Source organism: Heptranchias perlo, chromosome 6 (genome assembly GCF_035084215.1).
Source record: "Heptranchias perlo isolate sHepPer1 chromosome 6, sHepPer1.hap1, whole genome shotgun sequence".
In the NCBI taxonomy this organism is placed as follows: domain Eukaryota; kingdom Metazoa; phylum Chordata; class Chondrichthyes; order Hexanchiformes; family Hexanchidae; genus Heptranchias; species Heptranchias perlo.
This window is the reverse complement of record NC_090330.1, coordinates 89,896,518-89,915,002: the sequence shown is the minus strand read 5'-3', so window position 1 is coordinate 89,915,002 and position 18,485 is coordinate 89,896,518. Positions and strand designations below refer to the sequence as shown.

The 18,485-nt window shown below is 45.0% G+C and overlaps 1 protein-coding gene across 1 annotated transcript in view; it reads right to left on the bottom strand.

Annotated features, from left to right (window-relative positions):
* Positions 1-9,363: 9,363 nt before the first annotated feature.
* LOC137322570 (uncharacterized) overlaps positions 9,364-18,485 on the bottom strand; it is a 25,886-nt gene continuing 16,764 nt past the window's right edge. Inside the window, exon 2 of the mRNA XM_067985486.1 lies at positions 9,364-10,328. Coding sequence (XP_067841587.1) covers positions 9,780-10,328 — 549 coding nt within the window. The 3' untranslated portion in view covers positions 9,364-9,779. The remainder of the gene's footprint in view (positions 10,329-18,485) is intronic.

Here is an 18,485-nt window from a genome sequence, read left to right as displayed (position 1 = left end):
AATAAGATCGCCTCTCATTCTTCTGAACTCCAATGAGTAGAGTCCCAATCTACTCAACCTCTCCTCATATGTCCACCCCCTCATCCCCGGGATTAACCGAGTGAACCTTCTTTGTACTGCCTCGAGAGCAAGTATGTCTTTTCTTAAGTATGAACACCAAAACTGTATGCAGTATTCCAGGTGCGGTCTCACCAATACCTTATATAACTGCAGCAATACCTCCCTGTTTTTATATTCTATCCCCCTGGCAATAAACGCCAACATTCCGTTGGCCTTCTTGATCACCTGCTGCACCTGCATACTAACTTTTTGATTTTCTTGCACTAGGACCCCCAGATCCCTTTGTACGACAGTACTTTCCAGTTTCTCGCCATTAAGATAATAACTTGCTCTCTGATTTTTCCTGCCAAAGTGCATAACCTCACATTTTCCAATATTGTATTGCATCTGCCAAATCTCCGCCCACTCACCCAGCCTGTCTCTATCCCCCTGTAGGTTTTTTATGTCCTCCTCACTCTCTACTTTCCCTCCCATCTTTGTATCATCTGCAAACTTTGATATGTTACACTCGGTCCCCTCCTCCAAATCGTTAATATAGATTGTAAAGAGTTGGGGACCCAGCACCGACCCCTGCGGAACACCACTGGCTACTGGTTGCCAGTCCGAGAATGAACCATTTATCCCAACTCTCTGCTTCCTGTTAGATAACCAATCCTCCACCCATGCCAGAATATTACCCCCAATCCAGTGATTCTTTATCTTGAGCAATAATCTTTTATGTGGCACCTTGTCGAATGCCTTCTGGAAGTCTAAATACACTACGTCCACTGGTTCCCCTTTATCCACCCTGTATGTTATGTCCTCAAAGAACTCAAGCAAATTTGTCAGACATGTCTTCCCCTTCATAAAGCCATGCTGACTTTGTCCTATTAAATTATGTTTATCCAAATATTCTGCTACTGTCTCCTTAATAATAAACTCCAAAATTTTACCCACCACAGATGTTAGGCTGACTGGTCTATAATTTCCAGCCTTCTGCCTACTACCCTTTTTAAATAAGAGTGTTACATTTGCAGTTTTCCAATCTGCCGGGACCTTTGCCGAGTCCAGAGAATTTTGGAAAATTATTACCAAAGCATCCACAATCCCTACTGCTACTTCCCTCAAGACCCTAGGATGTAAGCCATCAGGTCCAGGGGATTTATCTGCCTTGAGTCCCATTAATTTACTGAGTACCAATTCCTTAGTGATTTTAATCGTATTAAGCTCCTCCCCCCCAGAGCCCCCTGTTTGTCCAGTGTTGGGATATTCTTAGTGTCCTCTACCGTAAAGACTGAAACAAAATATTTGTTCAGCATTTTTGTCATCTCCATGTTTCCCACCATTAATTTCCCGGTCTCATCCTCTAAGGGACCTACGTTTGCCTTAGCCACCCTTTTTCTTTTTATATAACTATAGAAACTCTTGCTATCTGTTTTTATATTTTTTGCTAATTTATTTTCATAATCTAACTTCCCTTTCTTAATCAATCCTTTAGTTACTTTTTGCTGTCTTTTGAAGTACTTCAAGTATCTAAACAACTCTCTTAACTGTCATCCCGCCGGCTTTAATTGCCGGTGGGACTCACACTTTCGGGAGGCGCGTGCATATCCAGACGCATCAGTGGGGAACCCGGAAGTCTGCGGGTTGGAGCCGGATTCCGAACCCGTTCGGGATTTCCCCGATTTTCGGAGCACTGCTGCCCCTAATGCACCCGCACTTGTATTCTAAAATCGAGCCCTATGCCTCTGTTTATAAAGCCCAGGATCCCGTATGTTTTTTTAACCGCTTTCTCAAACTGCCCTATCACCTTCAATGATTTGTGCACATATACCCCCAGATCTCTCTGTTCCTGTACCCCTTTTAGAATTATGCCCTCTAGTTTACAGTACCTCTCCTCGTTCTACCTACCAAAGTGTATCACTTCGTGTTTTTCTGCGTTAAATATGATCTATAGTATCTTCTTTAGAACATATTTTTTACACAGTCCAGTAATTAGTAAAACTTTTGGAAGAAACAGTCTTACATAGACTTCCCAATGTAATGTTTGTATATGGGTGAGGTGATATTCTTGCCCACTACACAGGGTTCATGTCCCCGATTTTAACGCAATAGGTGAGCATCTAAAATGATGAAAATTGACTTACCGCCTGTTCTGGCTGAAAATCCGCTGACTGCTATTTGGACTGCAATTTGGACTCAAATGCAATTTTAACTGGAAGGGTCAGAAGTCCTGACCAGTGGCAAACCAGCTGAATAAAATTTAGCACTGGCTTCACAAACCGACTGACGTAACTAGAAGCTGAATTTAAAGGGGCACTAACCTGCAGGCACTCAGGTCATTAGGATCTGTACAGCATTATGAGTAGTGCATTTCCAAGGTAGTTCTGTGTTTTCAGCTGGCTTCTTTCTTTTTCCATTATCTACTCTCATTAAGCACTCACTGCTTATCATGGGTGCTGTTTTTGCTTTACTCCTTTAGATGGATGAACAGTTGGAGGAAGAGAACCAGCAATAGCAGCAGCAGCAGCCTAAACAACCAGGACAAGCAGCAGCAGAGCCTATTAAAAGACAGCAGGTGAGGGGGCTGCTCAGAGAAGGCCTTACCTAGACCACAGGGACTATAGACCCAGAGTTACTTTCTTGGATATTTCTGAACAGCAGTGCAGGATGAGGCTGTGCTTCACCAGGCAGGCTGTTTGACCAGGGCGCCATGCTTTGCCAGTGCCTGTCAAAGTCACCACCACCCTTATCTTTTTCACCGCAGGCTCCTTCTAGGCAGCTACAGGAAACACTACCCACTTTTCTCAGTCTGCAGTGCACAACTGCATCAAACAGGTTACCAATGCCCTCCTTAGCAGAGCAAACGAGCACGTTACCAACCAGAATGAGAGAGCTCTGGGATTTGCAACATTGGCTGGCCTCCCTCATGTCCACAGCACAATAGACTGTAGCTATCAAGGCACCAGAAGACAAGCCAGCAGCTTATCTTAACAGAAAGGGCTTCAATGATATTCAATTAGTGCCTAATCACCACTGATGGAAAATGCAAGTCTGCACTAATTTTGTTGGCAACTGCCATGACACTTTCATCCCCCCACTTTTCTACCGATTCAGAAGCCTAAGAGGATAGCTGCAAGAGACAAGGGATACCCCCTCCTCACCTGGCTGATGACACTCCTCTGCAACACCACCATGACTGAACAACATAGGTACAATGAGAGCCATGGGACCACTGGGAACATCATAGAGAACACCATTGTCATTTTGAGGCAAAATTTCAAGTGCCCTGATTGTTCTGGGGGCTCCCTACAATATGGCCCAGACAAATTGAGCCACATTATTGTAGTTTGCTGCATTCTGCACAAGCTGTTAAAAGGTATTGGAGTTGGAGGACATACATCAACAAGAAGAAGCATCATCAGATAAGGAAGAATTGGATAAACGTGAGGGAGAACCACAATAAGGAGGGGCAGGTCAACACATTGCAGCTAGAGAGACTCACAAGTATATCCACTTATGGTTCAGTTCCATAAAAAATATGTTTGGCTATTCCTCTAGTTTGCAAACTCACATAGAATCAAAAATACCAAGACAAAAATTGACATTCATTTGTCCGTGGATAATTAATACAGATCAGAAGACTATTAATATCCTTTCACTCAGCCTAACATGTTTAGAAAACCTGTGTAGAATAGATATTGCTTCCACAATGACATTATTCAGCACAATATCCTCCACTCCCACTGTCCCCCACGAAAAAAGCCAAAAGCTGTTCTCCACATGGTTGTTTCATAATCTCAGATCACCTTCTTATATGAGTTTATTAACTAAAAGTACATGGTCATAAAATGAAATTTTAAGCAAAAAGAAAAACTATATGAAAAATGGTTTCGAATATTTTTGTGGAAATAACAAAATCGGAAACTTAGTGAAATGTTTATGCAAATACATTTTTTAATTATTTGAAATCCAGTCTTTGTAGACCAAGAAAAGTGACTATTTCTTTTCAAACTGAGTACTTTATTCAACTGAAACATATCAGTTTTGCAATCTACAATGTAGACACAATGGGTGTGCCAATCACAAATATAATATTGCAAAAATGGTAATGTTAAAAACTAATGAGATTTCTCCAGCCTAATTCTAGATTTCTAGATTCTAATCTAATTCCTGACAATCCAAATTATTTTGATAAATAATAAAACATTACAGTACAATTACCAAACATGTCCTTTTTCGAAAATAATGTAAAAAAACTATCGATATTGACATTTCAGGTAAATTCATGAAGTGTGACTTATCTAATTATCTTATTGTTGGCCAGAGTGCTGAGCTGTAATTAAAAATGTCTCTTGCGGTTTTTCACAGATTGGAGTGTGGCCTTTCATTCTATTGCTCATTGTGCACAAACTGATTATGCATGCTTAGATCATTCGCTAGTTTGTGACAGACGTATAGAGCAGCTGCAGTGGGTTTTTATTTAGACCCATGTTAATTGGTAATCTTCCAATTGATCAAAAAAAATGTTAAAATGTTTACTTATAGAAGAAGGTGTTAGTTTCCCAGCAGGTACATGAAAAGGGTGCATTACTTTGACTGTTTGGAAGAGATAGATACAGATAAAAATGCAGATAAAGTTTTCCAGTTTTGTCGTTTGGAATATTAACAATGTAAGGTGTTGTGTTCTCTGACAAAATTCCAGGAATCCATTCAACTGGTGCAGGAGAGTTTACATCTGTAATTCTCCTCGTTCTCTCCAAGAGAATGACACATTGGGACTCTCTTGTGGATGTATTGGCTAATGTTCCTGAGCAGTTATTTATTTTAATGCCTAAATAGTCACTAAAAGTCGACTGACATTGTTCTTCGCCATTACAAGCCATTTCAAATGTTGATGGACACTTTGACCTATATATCACTAATCTGCATTGCTAGAACATTCTGAAAGTCAACCACTTTTTGGGTTGGCATTTACGCTTGAAGAACAGTCTAATGAACCAACATTCCTCTAGGTATTCAGTGTACTTTCAGTAGACAATGCTCTGGAGTTCACATTTATTTATTGATAAATGGGCTCTCAGGATTTTATTTTCAACTGTCATTTTGCCACTTTCTGTTAAAATCGAAACATGGCCAAATCTACTCAGTCGAGAAATGTCCTCACATTGTGTGTGGAAAGTTTTTTGTACTCTATTTATAGATAAGGGGAACCATTGGTTTATTACATTTTAGGACACTTTCCAATGCTCCATACAGAAAATCTGTACTCTTCATTACATTCTTACAATGGCTTGAAGAGCCTCAGCTGAGAATGTTAATATGGCTTCCTTCCAGGTTTTAGAATATTCTTCATGTTTTCTTTACATTGTTTCATTGAGCCACTATCCCCTCGACGGGTAAATAGTCATGTGGGAAACCCGGAAATAATTTTAGCGCGTCAATTGAAGGCACTTAATTTTATTTCCAGGTTTCGCATCTCCAAGCTGCGCAGTGGACGTACTACGCACCCACATGATGTGATATGAACTTCACTATTTAAAGGGCCAATGCAAAAGTGGATGTCGAAGGAGAAAGGAGGAAACATTGAGTTGGAAGGGCATAGAGCAAAGGCAGCACTCAGGTTCACTGACAGATCCCTTGAAGTTCGACTGGCTGGTGTGCAAAGCAGGTGGGAGGTGCTGTACCCAGCTGATAGGAGGAAGAAACCTGCTTCTGCCACCAAGAAAGTGTGGTTGAAGGTGGCTGAGGAAGTAAGCAGCAGGATCAGGGTGCCAGGTCTTGGCTGCAGTACTGGAAGCATTTTAATGACCTAACCAGGTTAGGAAAAGTAAGCTCATTTTCTGATTTACCCACACCCTGTGTTGTTCAACAATCCCCCCCCCCCACCCACCACCAACGCCTTACGCTGTGCTGGCATGCCTATTCCATCACATAACTCCTCACACCCTCTTAAGTTTCAGCATCAACCATCCTTCGCTTTCTATGCACTTCCTCACCTTCCTATTTATGCATCAACCACTGCCACTCACGCCAATCCTGATGCAGTGTGATGCATCTGTCTGATAGTCACTCTCTGATGCATCTCTTTCATGGTCAGCCTCACCATAAGCAATTCATTTCTAGAGTGAATACGTCACCTTCAGTCACTCACAGGTCTGTTGTTTGTCCCCTTGTAGGAGAAGAGAGCACAAAATGCATGGGACAGGACAAGAACTAGAGATGGTCCACCACATATAGTGGAGGTGACAGATGTGGAAGAGGAGGCCATGGAGCTAAGTCAGACTGCTGCATGCCTATACATCGGAGATGGAGAGACTGGCAACCTGCAGATAGCTGGTGACAGAAATTTAACATCTTTCACACACATGACAAATTGATTTTATCAATCATTGAACTGTTCCAGACCTCGGTATGGTCATTGGAAAGATTGTCACTTTTCCAATGAAAAATTAATATTTGTTTCTGTTGTCTCCCAGGGCCTTCATGCCTTCAAGAAGAATGTGCTGAAATGGAAGAAAGCGATTCCTCAGAGGATCTCATTCCTTCTGAGATGACATACACCCATGCACCAGCGCCGATACTGGCACTTTGGTGGGCCATGTTAGACAATTATTTGGGTTGTCACCTGGTGATTCACCCCTCACATGTGTGCACGGGCAGGGGCAACTGTGGAGAGACTGTGTTGGGGGTGCACTCCTCTCCAAGCTCTGCTCAGTTGGACAGAGATGCTAAACCCTGGGGGCCACCTTTGAGAATGAGGATGATGGAGGTACAGCTGCACCTTTGCGAGGTACTGAAAAATGTGCCACACACACTCTCCACAATAGCGGAGAGTATGGAGGAGTCCAACTCCATCACCAATGGATTGTTGGTGCAGGTAAGTGCAAGAATGTCTGCGATGGAGCTTCAAGCACAGATCTCAAATGAGTCTATGCGGGCCATGGCAATGGCCGTGCAGACTTTGGATACCAACATGTCTTCCACTTTACACAGGCTGACAGATAACTTATCCATGGCCTTACAACATGGCACATCTGCTCACCAAGTTGCTGTGCAGCAGAGTGGTGGGAGTGATGTTGTGCTGGCCCGGGAGAGGGATGATGGTGACAGGGGACATGGAAGTGAGGAATCCGCTCAAAGCATTCCCACATCTCACCTGTGGCACCCCCCCCCTCAACCAGTATCCAACATGCTACCTCCTGTCCCGATGGCCGAGTCTGCCCTTGCACAGGTGCAGGTGGAACAGTCTTTGGCAGGGCCTTCACAGGTTCCAAAACCATCATAGGCCAAAAGTATCTCAGCAATCAGTGCAGGGACCTGAGCAACCTTCCACTACCTCTGCTGAAGCCACAAGGGATACACCATGTAGAAGCACTAGAAAGAGAAAGGCTACGCAATTGTAGTTCACCAAGGGTATGCACAGGGGATGTCATGTTAATTTATATATTTTGTTTGTTATGGTACATTAAATTTAATCATTATCATCACTGCCACGTCTTGGCTATTATTGCATCACGTGCGTGAAATTGGCATTTCATTTGCTTAATCGTGAATGCCAAGACATGATGACGTCCATTGGGCTTGTGTGTAATGGGTGTATACGTGGTTGAAGGACTGTTTTGTGCCAGGGGTGTGGGGGTGGGGGTTGACGTTGATGGTGGTGGCTGTTCCAGGTGGCCTGAGTAGCTTAAAGTTTTCAGTTTACACATCTCATTATGAGAACCTATTAGAGATGAAGGAATCACGGGCATCACAGGCAGCAATGTGCACCGCTGCTCTAGCGATGGATTCCCCATCTTCATTTCCTTCCTCCTCCTCCTCCTCCTCATCCTCTTCCTCTTCGTCAATGTTGCCGCCAGATGAGGATGCTTGATGAGTGCATTTGACCTCCTTCATTTGTAACCCTCTCTGTTGAACTATGTTGTGCAGGATGCAGCCCACAATGACCATTCTGAACACCCTCGCTGGTGAGTACTGAAAGGCTCCCCCAGATCGATCCAGGCAACTGAAGCGCATCTTCAACATTTCTATGACTTGTTCAGTGACACATCTGATGGTGATGTGGCTCTGGTTGTACAGCTGCTATGCCTCACTGGTGGAGTTTCTCACAGGTGTCATGAGCCACATCTGCAGGTGGTATCCCTTGTCTCCAAGGAGCCAGCCCTTGAGTCTGTCTTGTGTGTGAAAGAGGTCCAGAATGTTGGACTGGTGCAAAATGAATGAATCATGACAGCTGCCAAGCCACACACCTGCAGAAATCTCTTCCAGTCGTCGCACACCAGCTGCACATTGATGGAGTGATAGCCTTTTCGGTTGATGAACAGTCCTGGCTCATGTGCAGGTCCTTGGATTGCCGCGTGTGTGCAATCAATTGAGCCCTGTATCTGTGGAAAGCCAGCCAGAGTTGAAATCCACTGCCCTCTCAGTCTGGCTAATGTAATCCCGGAGGAAGTTGACGTAGTGGGATGCCCAGGCAAACAAGCTATCGGTAACCTGTCATATACGCTTATGTGCAGACATCTGAGACATCCTGGAGATTTCACTAGGGGTGCCCTGGAAGTATGTGGAGGTGAAGAAATTGAGGGCAGTGATGACTTTAACTGCATCGGGCAATGCATGGCCACCAGGTCCGGCCAGGAGCAGCACTTCCTGAGAAAGGCTGCAGATGTCTGCGACCACCTGCTGACTCAATCTCAGCCTACCTAGGCACTGCTCCTCAGAGATGTCCAGGAAGCTCAGCCTCTGCCTGTATATCCTATCATGTGGGTGGTGCCTCCTGCAACCTCAGTCCCGATGTTGGTCCCCGCTCTGCTCTTCTCCGGATCCTTGTTGCTCACCTCTGTCTTGTGCAATTGCAGATTCCAAAACTGCACAACATGCCTGCCGCGGGTGGTGATGTGCCTCCTCCTCAGATGTTCTGTGGAATACATACGTTGAGCCCCCTATCCTGATCTTGTCAATTTGAGGGGCTCCAAAATGTTCGTAAATTTATCTGAACACAGAATTCTCAGTCTCAAAATAGAAATCTCAATCTAAACACAAAGAACTCCCAACCAAAAGTCTGTCTGAGAGAACTGAGTGCCCAGCTGCAATACCTCACCTTTTATTGAGATGTGTCAATCACTGGTTTAACGGGCCAAATGAGCTTCAGCTGCAACTTGCCTCCGTTTCAATATAACCCCACTATTCAAAAGAAAGGAGGGAGAGAGAAAACAGGGAACTACTGACCAGTTAGCCTAACATCAGTGATGTGGAGATGCCGGTGATGGACTGGGGTTGACAATTGTAAACAATTTTACAACACCAAGTTATAGTTCAACAATTTTATTTGAAATTCACAAGCTTTCGGAGGCTTCCTCCTTCCTCAGGTGAATGTTGTGGAAATGAAATCCTCGAACCCTTCGCATTTATAAATCACAGAACAATACCTGGTGATTACAGATAGTCTTTCCAACTGCCCGTTGCCAAGGCAATCACAGTGTGCTGACAGAGAGGTGTTACCTACAAGGCCACCGAATATACAAACAACCAAAAAAAAACAGAGAGAGAGAGGCAGAAACATAGAAACATCCGGAAGGAAGAGAAAGACAGCAAATGACCCGTTATATTAAAAACAGATAACATTTGTTCGCTGGTGGGGTTACGTGTAGCGTGACATGAACCCAAGATCCCGGTTGAGGCGAAACTTGGAACTTGGCTATCAATTTCTGCTCGACGATTTTGCATTGTCATGTGTCTCAAAGGCCGCTTTGGAGTATGCTTACCCAAAGGTCGGTGGCTGAATGTCCTTGACTGCTGAAGTGTTCCCCGACAGGAAGGGAACCCTCCTGTCTGGCGATTGTTGCGCGGTGTCCGTTCATCCGTTGTCGCAGCGTCTGCATGGTCTCGCCAATGTACCATGCTCTGGGGCATCCTTTCCTGCAACGTATGAGGTAGACAACATTGGCCGAGTCACAGGAGTATGAACCATGCACCTGGTGGGTGGTGTCTTCTTGTGTGATGGTGGTATCTGTGTCGATGATCTGGCATATCTTGCAGAGGTTACCGTGGCAGGGTTGTGTGGTGTCGTGGACGCTGTTCTCTTGAAAGCTAGGTAATTTGCTGCGAACGATGGTCTGTTTGAGGTTGGGTGGCTGTTTAAAGGCGAGTAGTGGAGGTGTGGGGATGGCCATAGCGAGGTGTTCGTCGTCATTGATGACATGTTGAAAGCTGCGGAGAACATGACGTAGTTTCTCCGCTCCGGGGAAGTACTGGACGAACATCAGTAGTAGGGAAAATGCTAGAGTCTATTATAAAGGATGTGATAACAGGACATTTAGAAAATGTCAACAGGATTAGACAAAGTCAACATGGATTTATGAAAGGGAACTCATGTTTGACAAACCTATTGGAGTTTTTTGAGGATGTAACTGGTAGAATAGATAAGGGGAAACCAGTAGATGTGGTTTATTTGGATTTTCAGAAGGCCTTTGATAAAGTCCGACAAAAGAGGTTAGAGTGCAAAATTAAAGCACATGGGATTGGGGGTAATATACTGGCATGGATTGAAAATTGGTTAACAGACAGGAAATAGAGAGTAGGAATAAATGGGTCTTTTTCGGGGTGGCAGGCAGTGACTAGTGGGGTACCACAGGGATCAGTGCTTGGGCCCCAGCTATTCACAATATATATCAATGATTTGGATGAAGGAACCAAATGTAATATTTCCAAGTTTGCTGACGACACAAAACTAGGTGAGATCGTGAGTTGTGAGGAGGATGCAAAGAGGCTTCAGGGCAATTTAAACAAGTTGAGTGAGTGGGCAAATACATGGCCGATGCAGTATAATGTGGATAAATGTGAAGTTATCCACTTCGGAAGGAAAAACAGAAAGGCAGAGTATTATTTAAATGGTGATAGATTGGGGAATGTTGATGTACAAAGGGACCTGGGTGTCCTTGTACACCAGTCACTGAAAGCAAATATGCAGGTGCAACAAGCAGTTAGGAAGGCAAATGGTATGTTGGCCTTCATTGCCAGAGCATTTGAGTATAGGAGCAGGGATGTCTTACTGCAGTTGTACAGGGCCTTGGTGAGTCCACACCTGGAGTTTTGTGTGCAGTTTTGATCTCCTTACTAAGAAAGGATTTACTTGCCATAGAGAGAGTGCAGCGAAGATTCACCAGACTGATTCCTGGGATGGCAGGACTGTCATATGAGGAGAGATTGGGTCGACTCGGCCTGTATTCACTCGAGTTTAGAAAAATGAGAGGGGAACTCATTGAAACATATAAAATTCTGACAGGGCTAGACCAACTGGATGAAGGGGGGATGTTTCCCCTGTCTGTGGGGTCCAGAACGAGGGGTCACAGTCTCAGGATACGGGGTAGGACATTTCGGACTGAGATGAGGAGAAATTTCTTCACTCGGAGGGTGGTGAACCTGTGGAATTCTCTACCATAGAAGGCTGTGGAGGCCAAGTCACTGAATATATTTAAGAAGGAGCTAGATAGATTTCTAGACACAAAAGGCATCAAGGGGTATGGGGAGAGAGCGGGAATTTGGTATTGAGGATCAGCCATGATCATATTGAATGGTGGAGCAGGCTCGAAGGGCCGAATGGCCTACTCCTGCTCCTATTTTCTATGTTTCTATATTTCTAAGCCATTGGGGACATGTTCAGGAGAAGTTAAATCCATTTCTGTTTCAGAATACACAAAATGTTAAGTACCTCAAATCTTTAAAGTACCTAAATTGCTGCTTTAACTATTGGCCCGCCTGCTTTAAATGGGAACGGGACTTCCGTGTTCCTCTTGTGTGCGCACATCCTAACGCGCCTCAGTTAATCCCAGAAGTGGACACATTGGAGCCAGGATGTGGTCCAACTCCAAAAAGCAACTGTTCTTACTGCCCACCCACCCCCAACCCACCCGTTCTTGGGGGTTAAAATTACCCCCCAGTATTTCTATAACATAAACTACAAACACTGCAGATTTTACCCGTTTGAATTATTTAATATAATAAATCAATTTATATCTCTGTATATATTAAAAGTCTTGCACATGGCACCACACACATCCTGTCCATGAGCCTTACTTCTTGTATTTTTATATTTTTCCTGGAACTGTGGATGACACTGCCAAGGCCGTATTTATTGCCAATCCCTAGTTGCACTGATAAGATGGTGTTGGGCTTAGTCCTTGAACTGCTGCATTCCTGGTGGTGATAGTAATCCTACAATGTTGTTAGGTAGGAATTTCCAGAATTTTGACACATGATGATGAAAGAACAGCAATATAAGTCCAAGTCAGAACAGTGACTTGGAGGGGAGCCTTGGGGTGATGGTGTTCCCATATTGCTGCTGTTGTCTTTCTCGACGGTAGAGATTGTGAGGCTGGGAGGTTATGCCGAAGTAAGCTTAGTTAGTTACTGCAGTGTATCCTGTAGATAGTATATACTGCAGCAGTGTGCTGTTGATGGAAGGGGATGGATATTCAATTCAATGGCAGAGGCGCCAATCAAGCAGACCGCTTTATCTTTGATGATGTCAAACTTCTTGAGAGTTGTTGGGGTTTCACCCATTCAGGCAAATGTGATTATCCCATCACACTCTGACTTGGGTTTATTAGATGGTGCAGAATCATTGAGTGAACAGGAAGTGAGCCACATTGCAAAGTACCCAGCCTCTGCCCTGCTCTTGTAGTGAAGTCTCAGCAATGGTCGTGCCATTGGGAGTAGGAGGAGGTGGATGGGCCTCTTCTTGTTGGAGATAGTCATTACCTCATACTTAAAATATGACATGAATGTTACCTGCCACTTATTAGCCCCAGCTGCCATATTGTCCAGATCCTACTGTAGGCTGGTATCAGCACTTAATCATTGGAGGAATTGTGAATGGAGCTGGACACTGTATAATCATCAGTGAACAGTCCTACTCCTGACCTCATGACAAAGGGAGGGCACTGATGAAACAGGTGAAAATGTTTGGAACAAGCACACTGCCACTGCTTAGGGGCTGTGATGATTGGCTATTGACAAACACAACGATCTTCCTGTGTGTCAGGTATGACTCCAGCCACTGTCGAATTTTCAAATTGACCCCCATTGATCTCAGTTTTGCTGGGGTTCCTTCATCCTCATGACTACTACCTTGATGTCAAGCACAGGCATGCTCACCTTTCCTTTTGCATTCCATTCTTGTGTCATTGTCTGCATCAAGGCTGTGACAATGTCTGAAGTCGAGTGATTCTGTCAGAATCCAAACTTAGTGTTGACAAGTGGGTGAGTGGGTGTCACTTGATGGCACTGTTGCTAACTTCTTCCGTCACTTTGCTGATAATTGGGAGGAGACTGGTAGGATGGCAATTGACCGGGTTAAAATTGTATTCTTTCTGTTGTTAGGGCATACCTGGACAGGTTTCACGTTGGGAATAAACCAGTGTCATGACTACACTGGAATAATTGGCTTGGGGGCCAGCTGGTTACTGTATGCAGGTCTTTAGCACTACAGCCCAGATGTTGTCAAGGCTCATAGATTTTGCTATGTCCAGTGTACTCAGGCACTTCTTAATGTCACGTGGATTGAACTGAATTAGCCAGATATTAGCATCTATGATGATAGGGACCTTGGAGGGAGGCAATGCGAGATCATTAATTCACTTGGGCTTACTGCTCCATTCATTTATTAATTTGTTTGTGTGCTCACTGCTCCATTAATTCATGAATTCACTGATGCCTGCTACTCCATTAATTTATTGATTTCTTGATTTACCTGCTGCATTATTAATTTATTAATTCAGTATTGCTCAGTTCTTCATTAATTTGTAGATTTATCGCTGTGCCCACAGCTCCATTTTTTCTATTTGGTGTAGATTTTTCTCTATGAATTCATTAATACACAGGTGCCTGCTACACAATTAACTTATTGATTTTTTTAGCATGCCTGCTACTCTATGAATTTATTAAATCAGGTTCTCATTTCTCCATTAATTTGTTAGTGTCTGCTGTTGTATTAATTTATTAATTCGCTGATGTCAGTCACGCTATTCAGTTTTTAAATTCACTGCTCTACCTGCTGCTGTGTTAACTTCATAATTTGCTGATGCTCATTGATTTATGAATTTATTGATCCAGCGGTGGCTGTTAATTTAATGATCAATGTAATTTGCTTTGTTGTGTTCTAATGTTCATCAATAACCGCTTTTTGTTATCAGTGATTGTTACACATGTGATTTCTATTGGGTTCTATGGTTTCCTATTGTCGTTGTATAGTGCCATAAAATACAATAACACTTTTTGTTGTAATTTAAGTTTTCCAGTGTGATTCATTAATTTTTAATTTCCATTTTATTGTAGTCATGGTTTCTGTTATCCACTGTTTTAGCGAATACTGTCATTTCATTCTTTGGTAGTAATGAAATATAACGTTTCAATACAGTGCAGAATCAAAAGCAAAATACCGAGGATGCTGGAAATCTGAAGTAAAAACAGAAAATGCTGGAAATAGTCAGCAAGTGAGGCAGCATCTGTGCAGAAAGGAACAGAGTTAACAGGGGTGATTTTAGGAGGCAATTGCGGGTGCGTTGGGGGCAGGAGGACTCCGAAAATCACGGAAATCCCGTTTGGGTTCGGAAGCCGGCTCCAACCCCCCAACTTCCAAGTTTCCCAGGGACCCACCTGTGTACGCGCTGGCAACCCAAAAATGGAAGTCCCGCCGGCGGTGACAGTTAAAGATCCAAATCTACCTCATTGAGGTACTTAAGGCATTTTACCTATGACAGAGTAAGTACTTAGAAAGATTTTTAATTTACCTGGGCGGCTTGCCCACCGCTTCTGATTCACGCCTGGTGAAACCAGACATGAAGGGTCAGATCAGGGAACAAGAAACTAAATAAATTAAATTAAAAACCATAGGTGGAAGTGAAAACACTAAATTAACCTACTTTTGCACCCTGCTCCGATGACCGATGTCTCCCGCTCCGATGTCCCCCTCTTCATCCCCCCCCGATGTCCCCCTCTTCACCCCCCGATGTCCCCCTCTTCACCCCCCACAATCTTCCCCGTCCTCCCGATCGTCCCCTTCCCCCCCCCCCCCGATCTTCCATTCTCCCCCCGGATCTTCCACCCCCAGTCCACGCTGGATGACATCTCGCTCTCTCTCTCTCTTTCTCTCCCCCCTCCCCCCTTGCGTTGCAGTTCCTGACCAGGCACAAAACCCGGAGAGGACGTTAATCATCACCAATCAACATGCGATCGTGTCGGAAACAGTAAGTTTTGCTCATGCGGGTTTGCCACGCGGACCTTCGCCCCCCCCTCCCGCTGCCATCATGCCACCATTGTAAAATCGAGCTCAACGTTTCAGGTCTAAGACCTTGTATCAGAACTGGAAAATGTTAAGAGAGTTAAAGTTTTTGAGCAAGTACAGAGCCAGGAGGGAGGGAGAGGGAGTGGGGGAGGAAAAAACAAAAGGGAAGGTCTGTGATAGGGTAAAGGGCACGAGTGATTAAAAGATGATGGTGCAAGGCAAGGAAGGTGGTAATGGGACAGGTTAAGAAACAAAAGATTGATTAGGAGTAGCTGTAAATGGCAGCAGCAGAACCATTACCAGCACTAGATGACCGAAAAAATGGGAACAGTGGTTATGATCTGAAGTTACTGAAATCAATGTTGAGTCTGGAAGGTTGTAAAGTGTCTAAACGAAAGATGAGGTGCTGTTCCTCGAGCTTACGTTGAGTTAATTGGAACATAGTAAGAGACCGAGGACAGAGAGGTCAGAGTAGGAGTGGGACGGGGAATTAAAATGGCAAGCGACCGGCAGGTCATGGTCACGCTTGCGAACTGAGTGGAGGTGTTCAGCAAAGTGATCACCCAGTCTGCGTTTGGTCTCCCCAATGTAGAGGAGACCACATTGTGAGCAGCGGATACAGTATACTAAATTGAAAGAAGTACAAGTAAACAACGGTTTCACCTGAAAGGAGTGTTTGGGGCCCTTGACGGTGGGAAGGGAGAAGGTGAAGTGGCAGGTGTTGCATCTCCTGCGCTCACATGGGAAGGTGCCGTGGGGAGGAGAGCGGGTGTTAGATGTGATGGAAGAGTGGACTAGATTGTCGCTGAGGGAGCAGTCCCTTCAGAATGCTGAAAGGGGAGGGGAGGGGAAGATCCGTTTGTTTGTGGGATCGCGCTGGAGGTAGCGGAAATGGCGGAGGATGATACGTTGAATGTGGAGGCTGGTGGGGTGGAAGGTGGGGACAAGGGGTCCCTATCATGGTTCTGGGAGGGAAGGGAAGGGGTGATGGCAGAAGTGCGGGAAATAGGATGGACATGGTCGAGGGTCCTATCAACCACAGTGGAGGGGAATCCGCGGTTGTGGAAAAAGGAAGACATTTTGCAAGCACTGGTGCAGAAGGTGGTATTGTCATAACAGATGTGACAGAGATGGAGAAACTGGGAGAAGGGAATAGAGTCCTTACAGGAAGTGGGTTGGAGGAAGTGTAATCAAGGTAGCTGTGGGAGTCAGTGGGCTTATAATAGATATTAGTTGACAGCCTATCCCCAGAAATGGAGATCGAGAAGTCGAGGAAGGTAAGGGAAGAGTCGGAGATGGACCATGTGAAGGAGAGGGAAGGGTGGAAATTGGAAGCAAAGTTGATGAAATTTTCCAGTTCGTGGCGAGAGCAGGAAATGGCATTGATACTAGTCATCAATGTACCAGAAAAAGAGGTGAGGGATGGGACCTGAGTAGGACTGGAACAAGGAATGTTCCACGTATCCCACAAAAAGGCAAGTATAGCTGAGACCCATACGGGTTCCCATAGCAATACCTTTTATTTGGAGGAAGTGAGTGGAGTCAAAGGAGAAGTTGTTCAACGTAAGAACAAGTTCAGCCAGGCGAAGCCAGGCGAAAATTTCATCAACTTTGCTTCCAATTTCCACCCTTCCCTCTCCTTCACATGGTCCATCTCCAACTCTTCCCTTCCCTTCCTCGCCTTCTCTATCTCCATTTCTGGGGATAGGCTGTCAACTAATATCTATTATAAGCCCACTCTGAACTTGCAGCACTCCGTTCTCTCAGGTCCAACCCTGACATTGTCATTAAACCTGCTGACAAGGGCGGCGGTGTTGTTGTGTGGTGAATAGACCTCTTCCTTGTGGTGGCTGAACGCCAACTTTCCGACACCTCCTCCTATCTCCTCCTGTACCATGACCCCACTGCCGAACGTCAAGCCAGTTCCAGACCATCACTGACCTCATCTCCTCTGGAGATCTTCCCTCCACAGCCTTCAACCTCACTAATATCTATTATAAGTAGGTTAGAGTGAGTGAGTGGAGTAGAGAAACTGAGATGGCCAATGTCACGCCGGCAGTTCGCAATGAAAAGATCAAGAGGGGGTAAGAGGCCAGAGGGAGGTGTCCAGGTGGAATGAGAATTCTGAAGACGGGAGAAAGGGTCCGCTGTGTGGGGGGAAGACTCCTGGCCAAAGAAGTGGACACGGAGACGAAGGCGATGGGACATTTCTCTGGTGTATTGATGACTGTATTGATGCCGTTTCCTGCTCTAGCCCCGAACTGGAAAATTTCATCAACTTTGCTTCCAATTTCCACCCTTCCCTCGCCTACACATGATCCATTTCCGACTCTTCCCTTCCCCGACTTCACTATCTCCATTTCTGGGAATAGGCTGTCAACCAATATCTATTATAAGCCCACTGACTCCCACAGCTACCTTAATTAACTTCCTCCCACCCCGCTTCCTGTAAGGACTCTATTCCCTTCTCCCAGTTTCTCCATCTCTGTCGCATCTGTTCTGATGAAATCTCCTTCTGCATCAGTGCTTCCGATATGTCTTCCTTTTTCCTTAACCAATGATTCCCCTCCACTGTAGTTGACAGGGTCCTCGACCATGTCCGTCCTATTTCCCGCACTTCTGTCCTCACCTCTTCCCTTCCCTCTCAGAACCATGATAGGGTCCCCTTTGACCTCACCTTCCACCCCACCAGCCTCCACATTCGACGTATCATCCTCCGCCATTTCCGCCACCTCCAGCACGATTCCACCACCAAACACATCTTCCCCTCCCCTCCCCTTTCAGCATTCCAACGGGACCGCTCCCTCCACGACACCTTAGTCCACTCTTCCATCACCCCCAACACCCGCTCTCCTCCCCACGGCACCTTCCCATGTGAATGTAGGAGATGCAACACCTGCCCCTTCACTCCTCCCTTTCCACCATCCAGGGTCCCAAATACTTCTTCCAGGTGAAACAGCAGTTTACTTGTACTTCTTTCAAATTAGTATACTGTATCCGCTGCACACAATGCGGTCTCCTCTACACAGGGGAGACCAAACGCAGACCGGGTGATCGCTTTGCTGAACACCTCCACTCTCTCCGCAAGCATGACCCTGACCCGCCAGTCGTTTGCCATTTTAATTCCCCGTCCCACTCTCAATCTGATATCTCTGTCCTC